Source organism: Carassius gibelio, chromosome B12 (assembly GCF_023724105.1).
Source record: "Carassius gibelio isolate Cgi1373 ecotype wild population from Czech Republic chromosome B12, carGib1.2-hapl.c, whole genome shotgun sequence".
NCBI lineage: Eukaryota > Metazoa > Chordata > Actinopteri > Cypriniformes > Cyprinidae > Carassius > Carassius gibelio.
The window spans coordinates 7,595,154-7,621,923 of record NC_068407.1 but is presented as its reverse complement, the minus strand read 5'-3'; the positions used below and the strand labels follow the sequence as shown (position 1 = coordinate 7,621,923).

Genomic DNA, 26,770 nt, shown 5'->3' with positions numbered 1-26,770 from the left:
ATTGAAGACTCTGGGGGGGTGTTAGGCCACGTTGAGTGAGCCGCCTTACGGAGCGTGGCCCTCTTCCCGGCTCATTTGAACTGCAATCCTGCTCTTTTGCTCTCAGTGCATCTTTTTGTCATTTGAGAGCTCATGCCCCATTTGTATTATCCACTGAAATGACGGGGTAGGAAGGGGGGGAGGGGGGCTGATGGGAAAAAGGAGGTGCTTCAAGGAGACAGCTCCAATGAAACACCCCCGATAACACACACATGCGTAAACCCATACACACATACACACACTCTCTCTCTCCTTGACTAATGTGCCACGACACTCGTACATCACCCACAAATTGGCCAAATGAATTAACCACGGCCCCTGGTTAGCGTTTCGGGCTTTAAATGGATTTTCCCTCTCCTGGCCTAGCCAATAATTGCATTTATCCATCTTGTTGAAGCGTGGTTTACACACTTGCTAACATCATGCCAATCCAGGCTACATTTTCTGCTCCAATGGCAGGAGAGGAGGAGATTTGTCATCAGATCATAACAGGTAATTCAAACAACAATTAGTTTGATGACTCCCCCGTATGTCAATGTCTGGCATGGTTTGATGGAGCAAGAGGGGGTCTTCTGTCACTACCCCCACCCCATGTCTGCCATCCTGCTTACCGAGATGAATTGAGCTCTGCTGTCTTTAGTACTACTCATCCACACCACTAGGTGCTAGCAAACAGAATACCAAGGAAATGGGACCTGCGGCTTCTTTTCACACATAAACAGATGCATACTCTGTAAGACCGACAAAGCACTTGTGTCGAAGGCTGCTGCAGGGGTCATCTGTTCACTCACAAGTGTTTGAACAGTAGTGCATTAGACACTCCAGGGCCCACAGGACAATTGGGCTATGTAAACACTGTGGGACTTCCTTCCCTTAAGATCATGGCTTAGACAACCTACTATACGGACTACTGCTCAAACATTTCCCGTCTTCACCTCCCACATCACAAGACAGCACACACAGTTAAGGAACATCATCACACACGTCATTCAACATGAAGAAACAAACTTGAGATAAGTCAAGGCCTCCACATCATTGAGTTTTAAGCTTTCATCATTGTTGAGTTTTAAGCTTTCATTGGTTCTCAACACAGTTCTCAAACGCTGGATCATTTTCCCCCTCGGTGACCTGAAATCTTTCACTTCGACGCCCCATGCTATGACAAAGCAGGCAATTTATCTTTATTGATATCTGAAAAATGCAAAGCGCGATGGCTCATAAAGATACAGGTGCTGTAAAGCTGAAGATAAAGTAATACTGCCGGTTCTAAAGGGCATCTAGACGAACATCGCGCCGCCACTGTCGCTTGCCTATTCCAAACCAGCCTCACATAAACTGATTGCTGGTCAAAGAAAACTGCTCCAGGTCAGGATTAAACTCTCTTTCCTTATAAAACACTCCTACCCATCGCTAAATCTTTCCATTCGGCAGATAGCCGGTGGAGAGAGATCACAATTCACTATGACTGGCAAGCAGTCATCATCTCTATTTAACTCTGAGGTCTGCTGAATTACATCTCCTCTATGTCAGTGGTCAGATCTTAACACTGTGAAAGGACATCGGTTGCAATCAGAAACCACATCTGCCACCTCTGGCTAACACTGATCAAACTCACGGAGCCCTAGGGGCAGCCGGCCAAAGATACACCTCCATTCAATTACAACCCTCGCTCACAATGCAATTGACAATTCGTTCAGCGAGGGAAGTCAATTCCCTGCATTTTGGAATCGACCGTACGGAGTGTTCACACCGTCCTCTAATGAGATGTAGCCAGCGACAGTTGATCCGGGCTAATCCTTAAGGGTGAAGATGTACAAACAAACACACCAACACTTCCTATTGTCTGCGATAAAAACATATTATGCGCGCGCTGGAGGTGTAGACAATTCCCTCTAATTTGATGTGAGTCTCAGTGTGTGTGAAACGCACAATGCTAATCATCTGAAATATTATCTATACTGTTTGACAGCCATTCAGCAGGAAATGGCCAGTAAAAGAGCATAATGTAAAACTCCAGGAACGCCATCGCACAACCATTATTTAACGCATGGGATGGTTATCTTCTGATAGTCGGGAAGATCTGTACCACAAACCCCCATATGTGTTTTATGAAGTTCATCAAGCATGTACCTCTAATAAAGCATGCAAATTTAGGTATTTTGTACCTCTAATCTTAATTTAAACCCCGATTAGCGGATTAATTTCTTTCTATGCTGGTAGAAAATGTCCTTCACCATTTGTTCAGTTCTGAATGCAGTACCTTTGCTAGAAACAAGCATGCAATAAACTCATTAGTGAACAGACATGAACGTGCATCCACACACACACTCTGGGCCCTGCTCAGAGCTTATCCCTTGGCAATTAAAAGTTTAATTAGAAGATTAAAAATACATGGGCTGAGTTTTATCACCTATTACTTTCTCAATTATGTGCTTTACCCATAAAAAATGCCTCCGACATATCTCCAGGAATTAATGCAGATTATCGACGTAAACAGGATTTCACCTTCTGCAATGAAACATTATAGAATCTCATTTTGCTATCAGAGCTAGGAGACAAACTTGCCGGTGTGACACTAAATTAGCTCACTTTCTTATCAAAGAGAAACATTTCACAAGATGGAATAATAAACACTGAAGCAAAACGTTGACTGGTTTTTTACGTTGACTGGTTTTTTTAGAAGCTTCAATAACATGCCTTAATGAAGAAAACTTTGTCCTACTTTCATGTTTAAAAATAGATGCCGATAAGCATTTTTTTAATTTGTTTTTCTGTTAAAGTTCTGTGCAGAAGTTTCAGTGAAAATGTATGTCAGTGACAGACTTCCTGTGTGAAGACAGTGATGGTTACTCTATCAGGCTTTTTATCAGGGGAGGATATTTACCACAGTCTGATGTCATTGTGTTTTCTGTACTAGAGGTCCATCAGACATATGACATGTCTTAAAGTTGTTTTAAAATCTGATAATGAATAAAGTCCAGTAAAAAGACTTTGTGCCAATGAGCACAAAATGCACACATGCTCCTTCACTGGAAATTTGTGCACTCCTATCATTAAGCATACAAGTCAGATGGCAGCTCCAGAGAGCATGTGTGTGCACTTTGGCCCAACCCGAGCACGTTCCAATCTAAACAAAAGCCCAGTGCAACCAAATTCCGCCAGCGTCACCCAAGCCTCTATGCTGGAGAACTTCCAGCCGACATTTTGATGACGAGGCGGGAATCAGGAAGCATTAATAACTTAGCCTGATTCATAAAGGTTAAAAGGTGGGGGGTGGGGATGCCACACACATGGCCTGTCCATCAAACATGACTATAAACTTGTCACCTCCTTCTTGTCGCTTTTCAGTCCCTGCTGTGTTTTTTTTCTTTCCTTCATTTTTTTTTGTAGTAGATAAATGTGAGGCCTGGGGGCTCTATTGTTTGGACATCTAACCAGGAACTGTCGCCACTCTCATTGCCCCCACATTAGCAGCAATTATGCGCCCTATTCAGACTGTCTTTGTGCATCTCCCTCCTCTCCGTCTTCCATCTCCCCCACTATGCCACGGCGGGCAAATCGACCCCGCTTTTTCCCGCTTTTCCTAATCCCCCACTCCAGTCCAGCATACTGCACAAGGTAAACTCCTCTAAAACATTCCTTCAGAGCAAAGTAGATATCCAAAAATATCCTGTTATAAAATCTAAAAAAAAAATTATAACATTTATATAATATTTATATGATACTTAGAAAATTCCCATTCTATCATATTTTTGCGTGAGCACCTAGCATACATTCAGGAACAAATAAAACATGCATTTTAAATTTAGTAAATTATCCAAATGCACAAATTACAATATTCATTGGACAGAAGTATTATATTCTTCTATGTTTCCTTTTTTTTTTTATTGTTTCATAATTGTGCTAAAAGTCTTAATAGTGTGCACACAGTGTGACAACATGCACCTCCATTGTCACAAAATGTGTTTAATGAAACACATCTCTTTTTCCGGGGCAATTATTTAAATATTCAATAGCCTTTTAAAGCCAGGATTTTAAGATATGTGCCAATACAGAAAATGATTTTTTTTTTTTTAAATAAGCATGAAAATATTTCAATAAAGCCCTTGCATAGTTACATATCTTATCTTATCTTAAATGCATTTCTAAAATATTTTGTGATCTAACGATCTGAGTCTCTCTTGAAGACTTTCTGTACTTTACTGTAAATGAAATCTATGCAAATGTGCACATTTGACAGCTTTGACAAAAACCATTTGTATTGTAACCAAAAAATGCTGGCTTTTTAACACCTGATTATTTATTCATTTATATGTTTATTAAGATTAAAAATTAAATCAACGGCCAAAACATCTAAATATAATGGCAGGTACTAGCACAAGAACATTCATAGATTTCCATTTGGAAATTGTCTTAAATTCTTGCACTTCTTGTAATTAATCAATATTAAAGTTCTTCTTAAACAGTCACTGACTCAAAAGGCTTCAACACTGGCGTTCTGACCCGCATCACACACCCCGTCAGGAAAATCTGCCTGTCAATTTAAGAATTCACACGCAGCTATCATACAGCTGCACAGGCCTGCAGACGGTGCATGTGCACAGAGAGAGAAAGAGTCATTTCATTTCCATGTTTCAGGAGCCCCTCAATGTGCAGCAAGGACTATATTTAACAGATGAAAAGTTGCATTCCAGTCGTAGACTACAATCTTTGTGTTGATCTTTGTGTATGGAAATAAATGGTGAAAAGGAGAGAGGTGAGGGGTGGGGTCAACAACACACAGCTGCTAAGCCAATGCAGCTCCACGAGACGCAGAATTTACAACAGCATTTATCCGAGTTCCCCATTTATCATTTACAGGACAGGATTGTGTTTGCAGCTTTAAAAACAAACTATTCGACTATTTCTATTTATTTGCAATATACGATTACGAAATTCTTAACAGCCCACATACGAACAAGAAACCTTCATTAACTATTGAACTAGTGCAGAAAATCGTGTATACACAACGCTGCCTTAAAAAACACCAGCGTGACACGGGGAGAAAGAAAGAAACAATCAGGGGAGAAAAAGAAAAGAAGGAAAAAAACACCAGGTTATTTTCACACACGGTCATAAAGAGCAGCCTGGCCAAAATCATCAACGTAAAAGACAATTGAGCACAGCAAGTAGAAAAAAAAAAAATAAGAAAAAAAACCCATCTCCGTAAATATTTACAGCACAAATCTTTTCCATTCATTTACCAAGCACTGACAAAACCGTACTGTACTCTTTCACGGCCCACCCCCACCCCCCCCACCCACATCTGCGATTCATTGACTTTACAATTTACCACATGTCGAGATGGGAGAGGTCGGGACTCTATCTGAATCACGACACAAATATGCAAGTGATTTATTGTTTTAAAAACCATGGGCCGATTTAGTGCAACTCCACTCTTCCTGAGCATTACTCCTATTGGCAGACCATGAACAATTACAGTTTGGACTAATTAAGCCCTGAGAATGCGCTGTGCGCCGCTAATGTCTCACAGGCCCTGCTTTCAGTTTAATGGTGCCAAACTTTGCTCCCCAACTTAACTCGCACAAATCCAAAACAGATTGGACTTTTTTTATGGGTGTTTATCAAGCCCCAGCAAACAGAAACCGTTTGGGTGTTTTTTTTTTTTTGTTTCTTTTTTTTTTACGCGTAGGATGGGAGGAGGAGAAAAAAAGACAAGGAGGAGAAGGAAAGAGTGGCGGAGGGAGAGAAAAAAGAGAGTCTTGCTTCCGTCATTCTTTCTAAACAAAAGTGATTTGCAAAACAAAAGGATGGCAACCTCCTGAATAAACTGGGAGTATATTTTGTGGAGAGCGGCACAAAACGCGAGCGCGTAGCTCGGTGAACCCCCTGCGGATAGCAATTAGGGGCCATTAACATGTAAAGCCAATTTGATAAGGTGTGAGTCTATCCCTGTAAATCCGCATTAAACTATCTTCTGCACCTCATACGACAGGCTATTCAACACACATAATCCATACGATAAAGCATTGTTATTGATGTCTTAGCCCAAAAAGATTCTGCCACGGCTTATTAAAATATGTACAAGTAGGGCTACATTAGGGTTAAACGCATCTTTGGCAAAAAAAAAAAAAAATGTATTACACAAAATCAATTTTGAAATTTTTAGATTAAATTCTACAGTAAATTTAAAATAAAAAAATTGGGGGGAAATATTCCAGGTCTCTGCCATGCATCTCCTTATCTGTGCTCTAAATAGTGCAGAGTGCATTTGGGTGTTGCAAGTTTGTCTTTTTTTATATTATGTTTCTTTTTTAAACTACGCATAATTATACGCTGAAACCTGAAACCTCTGCCAAAAGTCTGCAGGCCTTAGGAATTATGGGGCCAGGGGTGGCGTCAAATATCTTAACATTCATAAGTCAGAGAGGCAGTAAATAAACCCAGCGGATTTACGGACGTAAAGCCCCCTGCCAGAACTCAGCCGGCCAGACCTCTGCTCTACCTCGCTTTCCCCTCTCCACAGACCTGTTGAGGTGCGATTTTAGCCTACAGCCACCCAGACAACCCAGCACCTTTCCAACCACAACACACAAGTAGAGTGTGTCCGCCACGCAAACTGCTCTCGATGAAAGAGCGGGAAGAGTGGCTATTGTCTGCAGTTTTTATTGAGGGGGAAAAAAAAGAGGATCCAGGCATTGTTGGTAGAACGTCACGGCAAATTGCTAATTGCTACCAAATCATCTCGAAGCTTTTCAAACCGAGGTGGTTGGAAATACAAACTCCCGTTATTACAGCTCTCAGAGGTCAGACGAATTAAACTCGCTCTCTCCCTTCAGTCAAACACACACTAAGGGGAAAGCATTTCATCACTATTGCAAGAGCGGACCTTTAGGGAAATTCAGCTGACACATGGTCTGTGTAAATTAATTTTTCTTCAGTTGTCAAATCTCTGATATCAACCTTTAGAAAAGTGTCCACCATTACCTAAATCCTTACAGATTAATAATGCGGCAGGTAGTAAATTTATCCTTAAAAAAAATAAATAAATACTGGATCAATAAATCCTGTTCCATATATACTAACAAATAAAAACATCAATGCAAAAACTGGAATATATCATCTGCTTGTTTAAAACAATGCAGATTAATACGATCAATGAAAATACAAGTTAAAATACAATTTTTTTTTAATGCAAAGAAATGCTAAAAAGCACATCATCTGCAGCTAAAACCAACAAGCCCCATGCATTCGTTATAGGAAGCAACAGCTAATCGATGCTCAAGTGAATTATTTATCTTCTACTTAAGTAATGCGTTTATGAATACAACGGCTTTTAACTTCAAAGCGGTGTGGGTCGGACGCCCAAGCAACTCATAGGTAGCAGACCTCATGGCAAAGAAGCGGGGTGAAGGGCTACAGTACGATGTCAAAGACTGAGATCTGTAGGCCTGGTTACAGTAAGAGATCAAACATTACAACATACAACTATAAAGAAATTGACTATATCTATGGTTAGAATATTTAGGCTAGAGGGTCAGAACAGCCCTGGACTGACTCCCACAAATAGGGGAGGATATCAAACGGGGATCCTACTTCCGTGAGAGATCGCTAAATATATTCTCGGTAGCCAAAAATGAATAAGCCAGCGATTTAGACAGGGCTCCGTCCCAGCAGGGAGAGGAACTATCAGACTATGAACTCTGGTAACAGCATCTCTGGGATTCTTCACAATCTGCTATACAGATATGTCAAATATTTCCTTCTAATGCACATCTGCAGTAGCCATACTGACGCTTTCTGAATTTTCTGTCCTTTTTTATTTATACGCGAATGTTTCTAATGCGCATTTATATCAGTAAAAAAATTATCAGCAAGTGAAGAACAGAATTAGCAAAAAATGCATGTTTTGGGATGCACGCTAGATCCACGACAAACACAAATAGCCAGAGATGTTTCTACAAAAATGTCTCACTGACACTAGAAACAGCAGAATGCCTTTAAAATACCTGAAGTTAAATCCACAATTTCAAAGCAGTACATTTCAAAGGTAGTCATTTACTTAATTTCAGGTTACACCACATGTCATTGTCATAAATTCACATTTCAGATTAAGCCTAGAGCTGATTATGAAAATCAGAAATGACAGCAAGATCATACTGCACAATTTTCCTATCATTATTATGTTATATCTGTAGCAATGACATCGAAATAAAATAATAAAATATCAATTGTGAATAAAAATATTAACCTACCTAATCAACATTGATTATTTCGGGTGACAAAAAAGTGCTGGACAAATATGCATAACTATGCACAGCTGATATAAACAACATAATCTGTTTAAGCACTGAAATATTAAGCGTATATTCTCATCACATGTTATTCAACATTATGCATGCCATGACAAATTATTAATGTAAGCATAAAACATATTATATTTCATGTGTATTTAAAGCAAATGTTTATTTAATTTCAAAACAATCCTGACACTAATATTTACTGCAAACTGTGTCAGGGGTGGAATGAGCAATATTATGCTTTCATTCTGACGATCACAAATTCATTGACTGCCTTTCACTAATTATCATAAACATTTCCCATGATGCTCTTTGGCAATAACATTTATGTGCATTGCATTCTTTAAATAACACAAGCAGTATTATGTTAAGCTCGGATAAATTAGTCATAAATTAGCTCAGATAAATGAATAACGTGTCATTTTATGCGGCACACTGTAAAAATGTTTTCATCATCATGTCATAACAGCATCTTTGTTTCCATCCATTTAAACTGTCAGAATAATTTCAGTCATTTCTACTTGATTTAATAATTAAATAGAAAGTGGCAGAAAATGCGGAGACTGTAGCCTAACTATAGCAGTACTTTGATTTCATTTTTTTTTATATATATATTAAAGCTGCAATTAAACTTAGCATTTACATTTTTAAGGGTTAAATGCTTTAGAATTACAGAAACACAATTTTTTTCAAGTGTAAAAATCATAACTATAATAACGATAGTTATAACAATACTATTATTATGAATTCAAACATTCTTGTGCATTGCAGTTTTAGAAATTCCGGGACAGCCGCTACTTTAACGTTAAATTGAACGTCGTTAGTTAGAATCAAACGAGCGAATCCACTAGTTATTACTTAAACAAACGATTAAAATAAATAACACTGTAAAAACGCAGGTAACCTGCCAAGTATGCAAACACAGTCGTGGAAAATGAGAAGAAAAAATAACAACGGAGTGAAAAGTTGCAGTGGCCGTGTGTTTGTGAACGTCATGAAAGCACATAATGCGTTCCACTGTACTCGGCGCTCGAGGCAGCGTTGGTTCAGAGTGACAGCGGATCCGCGGGAACGGCGTGCCAGTGTATACAGTGAGGAGTGAAGTGTGGCAGAAGTTCACGAGCCGACCAAAGCAATCCCTAAACATGGACGTGGTGCTTTAGCTATGTGCATGTGGCTGCAGAAACACGGTAAAAACACTTACTGTGCGCGCGGTGGGTGAGAGCGATCCGTTCGGGAGGTACGGGCTCGTGAGGTCGGGAATCATTATAAATGGATAGCCCGGGTACGGTGGGCTCTTGAACAGCCCTCCATCTTGCCTTTTCGCAGCTAACATGGCGGGGGGGAAAAGAGGAAAACTTTTAGTTTAAGTTACATTCCCAAAAAAGGAAAAAAAAAAACTTTGAACGTTTGTGCAGAAGCAAACGGAACCGAGGCACCGTGTTGTTGTCCTCTGCATAAAGCTGTTTTAGAGAAAACAAGCACTCACCCTCCTCTAAACTTTCTCTTGTTTTGTCTCTGAAACTTTCAGATCTAGGCGGAGGCCGTCTTTCCGCCTTGAAATGCAACGAAACACAGGGAATGCATTGAATAATCACAGCGAGGAGATAGTTAGCTAGTTAGCAGCGTGTTTAAACAAGAAAAGTGCATGTAAAGTTGTGGACAGGTCGCGGATTATTTGTCACTTACCTCGGAATCCGAAGAGCTGTTTTGATTCGTTTCCGACTCGTTTACGAGAGAAGACTTGACATCTGCTAAATCCCTTTCTGCTGAGGAGTTCTCCGAGATCTTTTCCTCCTGCTCGCCTTCGTCTTTGAAGGAAATCATTTCATCGTTCGCACCCAGATCGTCCCCTCCACCGCCGTTCAGCTGCGGCATTTTTCCCGAGGAGCGCTAATTTTGCGGGGGGCCAAAAACACCCAAAAGTTTTTAAACCCTTGATCTTGGTGTGATCCCCGAATCCCGAGTTTTAAGTTTAGGGACTCGCAGTGGCGTTTGGCTGGGTGAGTGTTCAAAACTCAAAAAGAAGAGGGCAATCTTGGCAGAAACAGAAGCCGGAGACGGAGCTGAGGCGCTCGGATTGAGGGAGTTGAAGTTGGTCGGAGTGGTTTTCAGTTCAAAGGCGGCGCTGATTGACAGATAGAGAGGGATGGAAATAGAGAGAGTCTGGATTCGGGATTATTGACAGGGAGAAACACACAAGAAAAAAAACCTAATGAGATTCAAACAGGGAGGGACTTGAAGTGACGTTTTCATAAATAGAGAGGGGCAGGAAAAAAGTACTGGAGGGGGAAAAGGGTTTGAGCGAGAAACGCAGAGAGAGGGAGAGGAAAAGAGCTTTTGGTGAAGAGCAGGACAGTTAAAGCAAGTCTCCCCTGTTTGCTTTTGTACAGGAATGAATGGGAAAATAGGCGGAATTCACTTGTGCGGTAGTCTGCATGTTTCTGAGCGGCGAAACGGCACACAGCTAGAATCAAATCGGCTTCCTTATTTTCTGCGGTTGTTTTAGGAGATGTCGGTGGGCTGAAATAATCCCACTCGCTCCAAACACGGACTCCAATGACAATACTCTCTGAAATGCCCTAAATCAATCCTGTTTTTGAAAGCATCACTTCAAAACGAGTTTACTTAAAAAGGCTTGACTTGGAAGGCATTTATATCATTGGTGATTTAAAATTTACTGGAATTATCCTACAAAGCCTATATAATCTTATATAGCCTACTGAAATGTTTTTTTGTTTTTTGTTTGTTTGTTTGTTTGTTTTTTATCACTATATCAACATCTGTCGTCAAAAAACGTAATTTGCCACTACAGATTTTAAACTTTGATTTAACATTTTTTTTTAAATTGTGCATTCAAATTTCTAAGGTAGCCTAATACATAGGATAGTTATGCATACATTTTTTCCCTTTAGGAAATATAAACACGTACATGCATATATAGTTTCCTATATACAGATAAAAACTAAATAGTTTGTTTTATGTAAAATAAGTGATTAAATTATATATATATATATATATATATATATATATATATATATACATATGAAATCTGTTGGAAATCTGAGATGGACAGGCTAACTGAGAATAAACACAAGAGGAAGGGGGTTGAATAACTCTTCTTGCATACCTCCTCTCTACGAAAATGCAAGAATAAACTTTTTTGTATTTGTTTGTGGGCATATGCTTCTGATTTGTTGAATTTGGATTTAAATCACGTTTATGTATACATACATATATGTACAAATCATAAAGATTATTAAATTAAATTAAAAACTATGGGCAGTTTCCCAAAATTGTATAAGTTATGAATTATATTATAAAGACATTCCTGTGTGTTTTCCTGTGTATCCCTGTCTGATATCATCAGCCTGCTGACTCATAGTATTTGGTTACTTATTTAATATTTAAATGAGCCATTTCCTTACATCCATTTTAACAGGCGAGGTCACACAGGTATCAGAGAGCTTCATTCATTTCCCTATATACCTGCATTTCACTGGTGGAATTATGCAGTAATGTCATTTGTAAGACCTTGCGGTGTTGCCTTTATAATATAATACACTGAACAAAAACTGTATTGGCATCATGAATATAAATACAGAGCATTCTTATACATTATATAAATGTTTAAATGTTAAAATTTCTATTCCTAATAATTAGAAAAATGTATTCTAATATAAACACCCATATATTTTACAAAGACAGCAATATAAGAACTGACAAAAGAAAATAAAAATAATATTTCATAAACATATCAAAATTATATGATTTGCGATTATAATAATCTCCCAAAACAGTTGCAGAAATGCAGCATGACGTATCTTCACATTCTTTGAAATTATTTATAAATATAAGATCTATGGGATAGATATGCATCCTTAGTTGTTCTAGAGTGAGTCAATATGATTGAACAATAACGACTCAGTATTTAAAATGTGCTGTCAGCAGCTGAAAGATGCCCCATTGCTTTTTGACTTCAGAAGTCTGGAGCCTGCAGATACCAGACCAAAGCAGCTGAGCTCCTAGCTAGCATCTCCCTGGATTGCCTCAGCAGGTTACTGAGAGTTCACTTAGATTGGGTGCGTTTTATCAGCCTTGCTAAGCCAAGCCTTGCTCTATTTATTTCCCTGCTGGATCTAAACCTATGACCAATCCATGTGTTAAACCACGCTTCAGACTGACCTATGCTTTCTGTGCCAAAATGTTATCACGCTCAAGTAAACAAAAACGGAAAATAATGCTCATTTCAGATTTGACAATAAAATAAGAGACAAGCTTTGGTTTCTGCACACTTACCCTGATATCTCCATACTGCGTTCAGTGTAAAACGTTACCTGGTATTTGCGTCTGTGCAAACTGCTAATTACCCACAATGCCTGCGTGTTCCTTTGCTGGATGAAATGGCTCTGTTCTTAATTAGCATATTATGGGCTCTGTTAATGGTCTTCCCGGTTGTTTTCAGAGTAACAATATGTGCATTCTAAAAGCTGGGTTAATAGTGAATACAACATGATTTATGCCAGATCCCCTCTAAGCTAGTTGAATAAAACAAAAAAGTTTTTTACTTTTTACAAGTGGAACTTGGCATTTAACCTTTTCGCATTTAGTCAATTGCAAATTTCCCCATTGTGAGAGAGCCTCTGCGTACCATTTTAGCATTTTTTCCCTGTAGGAGCTCAGATGAATGGATTTTATCCTATGAATAATGACGTGGTTAACCACAATTATGCGATTCTAATGGATCTTCATGTTTTGCAGGCAGAGACCAACAATAGGGAAATTATTTTCTTTACAACATTATGCAAAGTTTCATTTTATAATGTATATTTTAAGGGCGCATTGAAAAACTTGTGTTACAGTCAGAGAACTGTCAGAACGCAATCATTTGAATGCGAGTAAATTAGTTTTGATGGAATGGAAATGTTAATAGATTAATAAAGTACTAAATGAAGTCTAACCTTACAGTGCATCTTTATTTTATTTTATAAATCACAGGATTTGTCTCAGAGATGTGTCCTTTAATTGGTTCTGTGAATCCAACTTGGATCGCCACATCAGGATTTAGACCTAGAAAGCTGTTTTTGAGAGTTAAAACACTTAGTGCCATCCAGAGCGCTAACTGCGTCTGAACATGTCTCTCACCCCTGGAGTCTGTCAAATTCTCCATAGTGGGAAATGTATTTGGGAAAGGAAAACAGACAGCAGACTTTTCATACATGGACGCGACAGCCATTTATCAAGGTTTGGAGCAATACAAATACGTAGCCACCTGAAGTGGCGCATCAGAGTGTATGTTTCACATCTCTTCAACTCTGCGGTCACAACGAACATCAGAGCCAAGGCACACACAGAGGAAACTCTCTGACATCACACCAAACCTACATTACTCAGAGGATGACCCCATGACCCCAGAGTTATCTCTCGAGCACAGCCTCGGCATCAAATGTTCTCTCTTTCAGCAGACCGTCGATTCCTGCCCACAGTTTTCATATAGTCTGTATAAATTATACTAATGTCAAAAACAGCTTGTAGTGAAGACAAAAAAGCTTAATGTTGTATGATTACATAAAGTCCTTTGAATCTTTGTAATGTTTGTGTCTTAGCTTGCTGTGCTCTGTTATCCAAATATTTACCATTTATGAGTGTTTCTATATAATAGATTAGTTGGATTTTTTGAGTAGATATCAATTTGGATTTAGAAAACCACAGACACTGGACTAAAAGAAGGGTAAGGCACTCTTAGGTTCTTTTTTGGGTTCTATAAAGAACCTTTTAGGGTTTTTTTTTATATTCAGCTTCAAATAACTATACGTCAATAATAGTTTTAAGTGATAAAGTATCAGTTCAAATGATAAACTGTTTAATTCACATATCCATGAACTCTTTTGACAAAAAAATAAATAAATAAAAATAACTGTTGCATTTATAGAATTAAGTTGAAATTCCAAAACATGAACATTGCTGTTCCAAACATGAAGCCAGCAATAGAAAGTTGATAGAACTAGACTTATATAGAACTCTATAGACTAGCCCTAAGGTCGTAATATATATATTTTTCTCTTTTGGCTTTTAGATTAGAAAACACTAAAACTTTTAAGTGCTGTTTTAGACCTATATTTTCTGCTGGGGATCTCGTATGGGTGCATTATTTGCGGAACATTTGTTTTAGCAGCAGCCCTTTCAATTTTTTTGGTTCAAGGACGTGCCCGAAAAGCTTCTTCCTGAGAAAGACACAGGAAACAGCAGGCAGTTTCCCAGGCTGAAAGAGCAGGAAAAGTTTTCAACACAGTAGGGGCAATGGCTGACAGCTATCATAGATCATAGTGCATATGTGGGTTTGAACTATAGGCTATAGATATTAGTCTCAGAAGGATGTGTTTTACATCATGAACATGCATCTGCTCCATTATAAACATCAGGTTCAAATGTATACAGCTCTAAATGCATTTAAACAATCCATAATGTAATAGACACGCAGGTTGCTCTTTCATACCTCAAGAGACTTGATGGAGGTCTCAGTTCAGATTTATTCCGCGTCATCTTCTGAAAGTTTTAAAATTAGAAACAAATATGGCGATTGTTGCATTCAAGAGTACAGAGATATTAATGTAAAGTAAATTAATGTAGATTTCTCTTGAAACTTTTAAAGATTAATTTTCCTCAGTTAAAATATTAGAAAGTATTCGATTAGGGTCAAAATCCCAATTTGCACACCATTTAATCCCTCTGCTTTCTACAACAAACAACATGCATATTATGCTTTCCCTATGAGAAAGTCTACAGAACCAGTAGTTCATCAAATCTCAAACATGGTTCTCTGCTGAATCCTAGATGAGATTCCACCTGCTTGGATGTGCATACCATGGCTTAATTAAGAAATTAATGCAAGAATTTGGATCTGGCTAACAAGTCCTCCACTGATCAAAGTACATCTCTATTGTTTTCTTTTAAAAACTATACCTGGAGGATTTTTCAAATGGATTTGCACAACACCATTGTGCAGGTGAATACCAGACTTCATTAATAAAAGTAGTAGGTTGTGTTTTTATCTTTGAATATAATATTGCTTAAGTGCATTTGTGTCCGTGTCTGTGAACTTGAACACCAGTATAGACCCTATTCGTTTTATTTCCTTTTTTAATTGAGTGGTTTGTTATTTCGGTATGGCATTTCCTACACCTGATGCTTTTGTGTGCTTGTATATAAACTGAATGTCTCAGAGAATCACATAATGCCAGGAGCATCATGAGTGTGATTCACTTACTACGACGCGTCAACCTGCAATCGTAATGACTATTTTCCTGCATGCAACAACCTTGAGCTCAAATTTTACATAAAATCGACTCATTACACTTCCAGAAAGCGATTCATGACCCAAACAAAGGCAGGTCAGAGGGCAAAGCTGTTGTCTTTTTTTTTCATATATTTGAACAAACAGAAGGCGGCATATTTATACATACAAACCACTCCAGAATAAAACTCAGTTGTCAGACAGGAAAAGCAGCGAGGTATGTTTTCGCTTTAGCTTTCGCAAGAGCTTTTGTTCATATTTTAATGGTCAATGCAAAAACTAATTTTCCAACCAGGTCGCCCGTGCGGTCCTCTCACTGGGAAATGAATCCCACATCCTATTTTTGTTCATTAACCATCTCCAAAATGCATCATAAGCACAGAGATCACATCACAGTATATTTTATCAATATTAATAAGGATAGGAAAACTCTACTGGTTATTAAGAGACTCCCCAGGCTTTGATTTAGACCATTACTAACGCCTCTGCATCTTTAGATTAAAAAACCGACCTCTTTTATTTAATAACATTAAATCCTGGCATGTATCTTCTAAAAGCTTTAATAAGACAAAGATAAGATTTGCATCCCCATACAAGTGTCTTTTTCAATTGATTATGAAGCCGCCATTGATGTGTGAGAAATTGATGTTTTCCTCTGTTCTTAAGGGGCTCTAATAGAAAGGGCGGGATTTGAGGAGGAGACTTTGCCACTTTGATCTTCAATCAGTAAAAATTCCCACTTCTTCTTTGTCAGACTATATTTGGTAAATAACAGTGACAATCCATGTGCTTTAATAAGATGAAATGACGGGAAAGAAAGGGAAGGGAGGGAGAGAGGGACAGAGAGCATGGAACAGAGAAAGACGGGTTCTCTCGATTGTGTTTTTGTAACATTGGACGGTGTTGGGGAGGCAGCCCACAGGTCACAGCGCAGGTCTGCTGGAGACAATGTGTCCGGCTGAATTTACTAACAAACAGATGTAAAACCCAATGCGCTCCCATACCGCAGAGCTTCAGGGTTTCAAGCTCAAAACAACTCGGACCAAAGTGGCCGTCAAGTCTGAGTGTTAATGGAAAACAAACCAGGTTTGGGGTTTGCTTGTTTGATGTGACTCAAATTTCACATTCCTGTACCAAAACATGTACTGTACTTCTACTAGGATCTAAAAATGATGCTTCTCAATGGATTTGATCGTCTAAATAGTTATAACTATGTCATTGTTCATTAGCTCTTGTGTCAATACCAACCTATATGACTTCCTAGGAGCACAAAGGATGACATTTCTATTAATTGACTAAATGTTTTTTTTTTTTTTCAGTTGTTTTTAAAGGTATATTTCAAACCTATGCTTAGATACGTATGTCCTCACTGTATTGTACATCAACACTAGCCGCCACGGTTCCCTCGGGTGACTGGAGTCTCTGCCAACCTGTACTTGTAATATATGGGGAGAGGGCACAGTATCCAGCATAACAAAGCCTAGCCATGCTGGGTAAACCTGAGGGGGATTTGACTCACAAATAGAGATGGGAGAAGACAAAGACAAAGGAGAGAGGAGGGGAAAAGTCTAATGGAACACTGCCAGACCAAAATGGCCTCGTTCGCCCATGACAACACAAGTGGGTTTTTGCATTAAGATCAGAAGACGTAAGATGTAATGGAAAGATAGTGATATGACATTATACTTATCGCAGAACAACGTCTCCTCGTGGAGCACATATAAGGAAAACTCTGGCTTAAAAGGAAATTTGATTATATGAGATAAAATCAGTTCACCTAGTGAAATAACAAAAGATAGTAAAATACGGAGTCCGGCCAAACCAGGCGAAATGATGTATAGTTGTGTTAGGCACGCTACGAATGTAACAGCTCTCAATCATGGTGATGATACTCACCACATGAGCTTTCCCACAGTTCCCATGAGCACTGTGTCATCACGACTCCAAATACTGCAGCAATGAGAACAGTGTGGGATTCACAGATTCACGCAAACGGTATGAAATGATCACTTCAAGATGGGGAGACAAAGAAAGAACGTTAGAGACAAATAAGCTCTGTTCCAAAACATAGTACGCTGCCTTACTGACTCCATAAGCAGCATCCAAACTGAAACGGAACACCAAATGGGACTAATTTGGAATGCATTATATAGAAATAAACTTTGAGCGTCATATAATAGTGCTGTTAATAATATGGAGCACAAGACACTTAAACGATTTCAATACAGGTCTATGCAAGCCAAGTTTTCAATGCTGCAAAACAATATTTTTTGAGTGCTTTTAAACGTTCTATTAATCAAAGAATCCTGATATAAAATATTATCACAGTTGTAACACAAATATTAAGCAGCACAATTGTTTTCAACATTGACAATAATGAGAAGTGTTGTATGAGCACCAAATTAGCATATTAGTATGATTTATGAAAGATCGTTTGACACAAAAAATTGGAGTAATGGCTGCTGAAAATGTAGCTTTACCATCGCAGAGATAAATTACATTTAATGAACAATTATTTTAAATGGTAATAATATGTAACAGGTGTACCGTTTTTACTGTATTTTTGATGGTATGCTAATTTCATTTCCTTATAACACAATACAAATAAACTAATACACACATAATTGTGTTTCAAAAGTCTAATAGTTTTAAATTAAAATGACTTTTTACTTAATGTTTTTTTTGTGGTAAGACATAGCTAGTAAATTCACAATTAAACACCAACACATAGAAATAAACATTCAATTCTGAAGTGGAACAACCGAAACAGTATTTTCTTGTAAAACATACCCCAATAAAGTTTTATTTACAAGTGCAAAAAAAAGGGCATGAAATATACTATATAAATATACATTAAATATATAATAAATATTTTGCTTACTTCATTGGGCTTTTTTTTAACGTACTTTGTTGCAGTGCATTCTAAGATTGCATTTGTTAAAGATGAATGTGTTTAGACGAGCTATCTCAGGTGGCATCATAATTGACGCCTACCATTTGAAACAGCCTTCGCATCAGATATGCACCTATGCTGCCTCTTTAGGTAGAACATTAGGTTTTGGGACAGAGCTATAGACTTCATCACATAGGAAATAAAACCAAATGAGTGGCTAGACTCATAGCGTCAAAAATGGGAGAAAGAAAAGGGTGGAAACATGAGCTCTGGCCAGGTAGATGGAGAGAGAGGGGCGCAGCGGGGAGCAGCAGGGGCTGGGGGCTGGCTCCAGGCATTGAGGGGGCATGCAGGGATTTACTCGCAGATCAACAATAGCACACTCAATAAACCCCCGTGGACGGGGGAAACTGATCCAGATCGACGCATGTGAGCCCGAATTTACAAATGTTTACATCCTTTAAGGAAAAGAGGAGAAGCTGTCGATCCTGCTCGATATTTTCAATGAGCTCCAGAAATAAACAAAATGTGGACAGGCTTTCTATGGCCTGCTTCCTTTCCCCATCATTCTCCCTCTACACCCTTCTTTTCCTATTTAAAAGCCCCTGGAAGGAAATTATTCTGTTTGGCACATGAGCCGATATTGAGATGCACTCACTCAATACATAGCGGCCTGTCTCAGGCTCTTAAACACACTGACAATGGAGTGGTAGTTATTTTTACAGACTGACTGACTGAAAAAGAGAATCCACTTGTCGATTTGGTCCAATGGAAATATCAACATATAACCACAGTTTCCAAATTACTGTAGTTATTGTTAGCCTTTTCTATTATTTTTTGAAATAATATTTGATCTGCGTGTACTTTCAAACAGTAATATTTTGTAAAAACTTTATTTACTTAGTTTTCAATAGTAATATATTTAAACATTCAATTTATTTCTGTAGTGGCAAAGATGAATTTTCATCTCTACTCCAGTCTTCAGTGTCAGATGATCCTTCAAAAATCTTTCTAATATGTTGATGTGGTGCTCAATTCTTCCTCTTAATAATAATAATTTCTTATTATTATTTCTAACAATGTTGAAAATGGTTGTGCTGCTTAAACCTTTGGGAAATCCTATCGTGGAACAACTTCTTGAGCATTCTCTTATGAATAGAAATTTCAAAAGAAAAGCATTTATTTGAAATAGAAATCTTTTGTAACATTAGAAATGTCTTCAAAGTCACTTTTAAACAATTCCACGTGTCCTTGCTGGAGTACTAATTTCATAAAAATTAAAATTAAAATTAAATCCTAACCTTAACCCCAAAAGTTTATACAGTATATTCATATTGACACAGAATTTGGGAGCCAGTCATCATCATGCATTGCTGTATGGAAAAAAAATATCTTTCAGAATTTTGATAAGAAATGTGTTCCACAGGAGAAACAAGTCATGGAAGTCACACAAAACAAAGTCATTCCTGTAAAGCAACTGATGTAAAAAATGCTCAAGAGTCTCATTCACATCTGCAGCACAAACTGTGCTGGATGAGCAAAGTGTTAAAGTGTAATGCTCCTTCCCATCGATGAACATTCATCAACAAATTATTTAGTCTCAATGGGATTTGTTGTATAGTGTTGTTAGTGAAAAGATGAATAATTTAACATTATATTTCATCTGTAATTTGTCCCAGAAAGACTGTTTTGGCAGAGGCAATAGAGCGTGTGCTTGTGTTCTAAGCCTCCATGTCTTTTTCACCTCTAGAGTGTGAGCAGGAGACAGACAGCTTTCAGAAGACTGAGGTGAGGACAAGAGGCTCATGTACTGGTTACCGGCTCAGTGAAGCCAAAGCCGAGCCAGCAGCCTGTGCTTTACACTAACGCAACCCAAAAAAAGCACATAAAAGAGTCTCTCTCTGCCCCAACTCTATACCACATCTTTAAAAAAATCTTGGCTTTAGAAAAAACAACTGCAGTCTCCTCCAAACACCTCGGACCATAGAAGTGGCTGACCATCTCCATGCTCGGACTCCTAAATGGGGAGCCGTCCCTCTGAGGACAACGGCTGTGTTCATCTAAAAAAAGGCCATACTTTATATCCAAAATAAACACACCTCTAGTGTAGTCCTCAACTGTTTTGCTTCAGTACAAAAATGACAAACTATGGAGGCCCTAAAAATGAGATGAGAAGTTGAAAACGCAAAGTTTCTTAGAGGAACATGATACTTTTTCAAGAAAATGCTAATGTTTTGTGTATGAACACAAATTTTCTCTGGGAAACGGCAATACTTTTGTGAGAGAACGCAATGTTTCTTGGAGAAACGCAATGTTTCTTGGAGAAACGTAATAGTTTTTCGAGAGAAATCAAATGTTTAGTGTGTGAACGGCAATACTTTTGTGAGAGAACACAATACGTTTTGCAAAATAACGAAATAGTTTTGCGAAACAATGCAAAAATTCTTGGGGAATGCAATACTTTTGTGGGAACGCAAAGTTTCTCAGGGGAACACAACACCTTTGGAAAAATTTTTTTAAAGCTGAGCGAACGCAAAAGCATTGAAATATATTTTTTTCTCTCCATAGTTACCAAAGATGGGATCAATGGAGTTGTGTTGGTGCAGTGGATAAGTCACATGCCTTTGGTGTGAGAGCCCTGGGTTCGAATCCACTGTGAGACACCAATGTGTCCCTGAGCATGACACTTAACCCCCAGTTGCTCCAGAGGCGTGCGACCTCTGACATATATAGCAATTGTAAGTCGCTTTGAATAAATGCGTCAGCTACATTAATAAATGTAAAGAGAGTTCCAAAATTGTTTATTGTAAGTAAAAAGAAGTGTCTTTAAAATCAAACATCAAACCTATCTATATTATTTACAAATCAAATATTGTTGTAGAAAAACAAACAGGAGGTCCATTTCAAAGATAATTTTGACTTTTTATGAAGGTGTTAAACAGCCTCAGTCATTATGTGGTTGGGTAATTCCAGATGGACTAGCGTTCATTATCAGGCTGGGGTAACTACTGCCGACAACTGTGAAACCTGTGTCAAAAAGTCTGTTTTCTGACCAGCCTTCATTTGCATGTTTGAATAATACATAGTGCTTATAAGCATATTAAATGGAGCAGATATGCACATCATTTGAAGGAAGAGATCAGACCTTCCCAGTTAATTATGAAGATGTCAAATGTCAGGCAGTGAACCTCTGCCCCTGGGGTCGCCCCGTTTAGTTTAGCGATTATATGCACAAACTACAGATAAAGTGTCATCATACAGGTTATTAGAGCTGAGAAAGACTCCCTCTGACTCTCATTACCATTCAAAGCCAAAGAAACACAAGAAACGAGTGGAACGCTCTCACTTACTTCACTTTTCTGCAATGTTAAGCTGAAACATACTCTGCGCAAGTACGTGTACACAAGCGCAAGTGTTTCCGCAAGGGGAGCCATAGCGGGATTTGGCATAATAGTCTCAAATACTGATATGGTGGAGCAACAGATTAAACCTATGGCAAAGTCAGTGTGTTTATACTATAGCAATTCATCCAAATAATGACATATCTGGTATAGTGGATATGAATTTAATTGATTACTTTTTTCGCCCCATTGAGTACTAAGGTTTGTTACTTCCTAGACATCACATCCACGGACCGCACACATTGTGTTCGCTGAAGATCTTCATATGGAAAGTATGGGAGCCCGTTTCCCCCACTAAATAAAAAATAAAGGTAATTGTGACATTTTATCTTACAATTATGTCTTTTTTTTCTCATAACTGCGAATTTACATCTTGCATTTCTGACTTTTGTCCTCACAATTGCCTGATACAAACTCACCATTTTGAGTTTTTTTCCCCTCAGAATTGTATAAACCTGCATTTGTGAGAAATGAAGTCAGAATTGCGAGATAAGAACAGTCAATTCTGACTTTTTTTCTCATAAGAAAAATATAAATGATATAAGTGATATAAACTCTCAGTTGCGAGATATGGAGTCAGAATTATGTGATTTAAATTCACAATTTTCATATCTCGCAATTGCAAGTTTATATCACGCAATTCTGAGAAGAAAAAAAGTCAGAGTTGCAAGTTAATATCAGGCAATTCTGAGGAAAAAAGGTCAGAATTGTGAAATAAAAAGCTGAAATTACCTTTTTTAATTTTTTATTCAGTGGCGGAAACAGGCTTCCATAGGAAAGTGGAACCACTTTTGCAAAGTCAAAATCTGATTGGGTGACTTCTACAGGTTGTCCAATGATCTTTAATGGTCTAAAAGCTTTGTTTACAAGTGAAGTTCAGGACTTAATAAAAAAATAAAAATACATTCAAGAGTGTTGTTTGAGGCACTTAGTTGCATTTAAAAGAGATGTATTCACGTTTACCAAAAGTGATACAGGAAAAGTACTATTTTACATTTTATGTTATTCACATACTTGCCTCGTAATCTCGTATAGCAATCTTATTGTTTTGTAAAACAATGATTTTTTTAATAATAATAATTGCATAATATTTTTTATATTTTTAAATATTTTATTACTTTATAAGAAGATTACACCAAAAGAGCATAATGATTAAAGCAGGGTGATTTTATTATGCGAAAAAAAAAACATTTGCACAAAAAAATTGCACCACAATACGTTTCAAATACATTCTTTTGCAACGCTGCACGCTTTTTTCATGTTGTCTTTTCTTCATTGTTGATACATTTAAATTAAAATTCAATTAATGTAGTCATAAATTAAACTTTATATATATAATGGCTATATAGTATATGGCTAAAACAAACAAACTTCTTATAAATGATCACTCATTTTTACTTTAGCCTAATGCAGTATTTATACGAGCCCCAATTCTTTGTCTTTATCTTTCCCACAAATCCACACCAGTCTACAGTGAAGTGTTCATTTAATAGCTCATTAAACGGAGCAAAAGCATGTTATATTTCCACCTTTCAAGTCCAGAGGCGCTTTAACAAGCCAGGTGTTGGTGCGTTTGTATTCAGGTGGTGAATATGTGAGTGTGGCGTAGGCCGGTCTGCTTAAGCCATTACTACGCCATTAAGACCAAAAAGAGCTCCGGAGTCAGTGAGTGGAAAAAAAGAACGGTGAGGGCCTGAGAGAGCCGCCAGTCAAACAGGTGAGCTCACTGTATGTTTCTGTCAGTCACATCTCTCTGAAGTTCATTTATAGAGGGGCAAGATGCCTCACTAGTTCCTAACAGGTAAAAGGTACCATAATATCAGCCCCTCAGAGAGAGCAGCACAACCTGATGTGTTCTTTCAACTGTACTAAACTGAGTCACAGAAGTGTGGCCTGTGCTGCCCTGATTAAAGAGAGAGAGAGAAGTTGAGAAAAGAAAGGCAAGCGAAATGAAAAATAAAGCACTGACCGACTGATCCATTGGAGATTCAGCACAAAGAGGTTGCATTGGACCCTGGCTCCTTTGGCTGCAGTGTGGACAAAGATTCAGGGCCTTTCGTCCGCAGTGTGGAGCACACTCAATATTTCATCCTGTCCTGAAGGCCAGAGCTGCTCAAGGCCTCAGTCTCAACCTGGTCTCAAGGAAACTCACAGCAGTCTTATCCAAACTGAAACCCACCCAAAGCGCCCCTCACGCCTTAAACTGGTGCACAAACTTAGACTCTAATTCATCAGCTAACATCTCTGCTGAAAATATGAACTAGTTTTGCTAGTCACGCACCTAGACCAGTACTACAAACCAGTATTAACCGGACTTGAATTTACACAGGTCTCTAGCGAGTCCTCAAATCTCTGTGGTTGAATCTCAGAAAAAATTAAATATACATAGGACTCCATGCACCATGCACCATTTACAAACCATAAGGGATCATATGCTTCATAGCTGCTTTATGAAAACATTTACAGAACCACAGTTGATTCCTAAGAGACAATAGAAATCCCATAATGCACTATTTACTGAAACATTATCCCAGAAAGTGTGCATGACGTACAATCAGGTTGAGACAGAATCATTGTTTTTTTGTTTTTCTGCTTGATTTTAGGAGGGAACATGTAAACAATTACATTACAATGACACAAACACAAAAGTGTGGCTTCCAGTTCCTGCCTAATTGCTTCATATCAAACTGAAAATATGATTATTATTTTTTTTACTTTATTTTTATTTTACTATGAAACCGGCTCCTATAAAAAGGGCTTTAAAGGAATAGTTAACCCCAAAATTGTAATTTGCTGAAAAATTACTTCAGTGAAAAAGTCTTCTCATCTAAATCAGGAGAGAAATGTGAGCACATTTTGAAGTTCATTTAAAAAATGTCTAGATTTTCATGTAAAAAGACAACAGGGGATGGACTTAGTATGGATTATGGACCCATATTTTGGCCAGAAGTAATGTTTAAAGTTAAAATGCCTCAATGACAGATTTGATTCTTACAAACACATAGCTTTTTATTTCACTACGCATTTATTGATTGACTGGAGTCATATTGGATTACTTGTGGTTTATTGTGACAACCGCATCTACATCTTGGATGCGAGTCAATTTTTAATGTATATTTTAGTTTGCTAATTAAAAGAATGTTAGTCCATTAACCAAATTTACCATGAAGCCATTCAAACTATAGTTTAGCGGTTTCATTTTTTGTGTCCCAGGTCACAACACAAGAAATAACAGACACTTTTTTTGTACAAGGACACAAGGTCCACTATCTTTCAGGAAAGAGCTGCATCAATCAGTTTCAGCAAAATATCATCGCAGCATTTCAAACTGAATCCAGAATTACACAGATGCTTCTCGCCATTGTTTAGTTTTGTCTCATTTTCCTCAAGCCTGCCGTTATCAGACAGTTAACTATGTGTGCATTTTCAGGCCTTTGACTGCTTGCTTTCTTTTTTTTCTGGCACGGGTGTGTACGTGTGTGTGTAAGTGTGAGTTTGCGAACGTGCTCTGGCTTTGTTTTTCTTTTTGAAAATCCCTTTGATGTGCGTGTTTATTTATTTATTTGTGTTGTGTGCAGGCCTTTTCGGCGGTTAAGGCTACAGTAGATGTGCTGTGCGCAGCTCAGACTGCCATCCATCACTCGTGAACCTCTTTGACGGCTGAACCTCTGACCTCCTCTTCCGAGGATCCTCCTTTTGCTGCTACAGGAACACTTTTAAAGTCACATCGTGCCCAGACTGATTTCATCAGGCTTTGCATGTACCTGGACAGAGATTAGTGCATAAGAGGTTAATGGTATATTTCCCTGGAAATGCCCAAATCATTTAGATTTTTATGTTGTTAGTAATATATTTTAGACTATGCTTTTGCAGGTGATTCTGAGAACGCATATCAGAAAATGTGGGGGAAGATTGATGCCATTATAAAGTACGAAAAACAGACATTTTTTAATATATTTTTTTTAACAAGTGCTAAGTATTAGAAGATGCTAAACATTTTGATTGTTAAGTATAGTACTGAAAACCAAAGTAAATGTTGAATTAAATATATTACACAAACTTTTTTCATTCATATAAACTACACCATTATGCCAAAAGTGGTCTCTTATGCTCACCAAGTCTGTAAAACCTATAATATTGTAAAATATTATTACAATTTAAATAATGGTTCCCTATTTTTAAATGTAATTTATTTCTGTGACAATAAAGCTGAATTTTCATCCGTTACTCCAGTGTTAAGTGTCATATGATCCTTCAGAAATCATTGTAAAATGCTTATTTGGTCCTCTTTCCATTAAACTCTCCAATTGCTGTAACTAAACAAAGTAGCTGGGGACTATTTTTAGGCACTGAGTAATATCACTGCACCTGCTTCACCCATGGTACAGCAGCAATGTTCCTTGATTATTACGCCGGAATGAGAGTATAGTTCCTAGCCATATCACCCTAGAAAATCATTTTCTGTCGGTCTTAGTACATGATGTAACTACAGAAGAGTCAAGTTTTAAATAGGAAAACTATAGAAACTCTTTGGTCATTTTTGAGCGAGATGCTTATGGACTAATCAGATTCAATGATCTATGCTAAGCTAAGCTAATAGTGCCAACGCCAGACCCGAAGATCAGCTGAATGGATTCGAAAATGGTAAAACTCAAATGTTTAACTCTAGGAGAGTTGGACAATTGGCATATATATATAATATATACAGTGTTGGGGCTAGTTACTCAAAAAAGTAATATATTACATATTACATATTACTCTCAAAAATAGTAATGCCTTACTTTACTTTATTACTCCCTGGAGAAAGTAACTAGTTATATTACTAGTTATATTACTAGTTACA

The 26,770-nt window shown here is 37.9% G+C and overlaps 1 protein-coding gene and 1 long non-coding RNA gene across 33 annotated transcripts in view; one reads left to right on the top strand and one right to left on the bottom strand.

Moving 5' to 3' along the window:
• The window catches only part of LOC127969142 (transcription factor 7-like 2), an 85,744-nt gene extending 74,935 nt beyond the window's left edge, over positions 1–10,809 (bottom strand). For 4 of the 32 annotated variants that reach the window (XR_008156223.1, XM_052570877.1, XM_052570883.1 and 1 more), the window contains exons 1-3: positions 10,029–10,809; positions 9,829–9,895; positions 9,544–9,668 (exon numbers count right to left, since the gene is read on the bottom strand). Coding sequence is in view for 30 of the 32 variants with exons in the window: in XM_052570877.1 (XP_052426837.1) it covers positions 9,544–9,668; positions 9,829–9,895; positions 10,029–10,217 (381 nt within the window). In the remaining 2 variants the exon portion in view is untranslated. The remainder of the gene's footprint in view (positions 1–9,543; positions 9,669–9,828; positions 9,896–10,028) is intronic. The other 28 variants (XM_052570868.1, XM_052570866.1, XM_052570863.1 and 25 more) reach the window with 12 other exon arrangements.
• LOC127969144 (uncharacterized) overlaps positions 1–26,226 on the top strand; it is a 41,646-nt gene extending 15,420 nt beyond the window's left edge. Inside the window, exon 3 of the long non-coding RNA XR_008156226.1 lies at positions 25,506–26,226. This is a non-coding gene — a long non-coding RNA (uncharacterized LOC127969144). The remainder of the gene's footprint in view (positions 1–25,505) is intronic.
• The last annotated feature ends 544 nt before the right edge of the window (positions 26,227–26,770 follow it).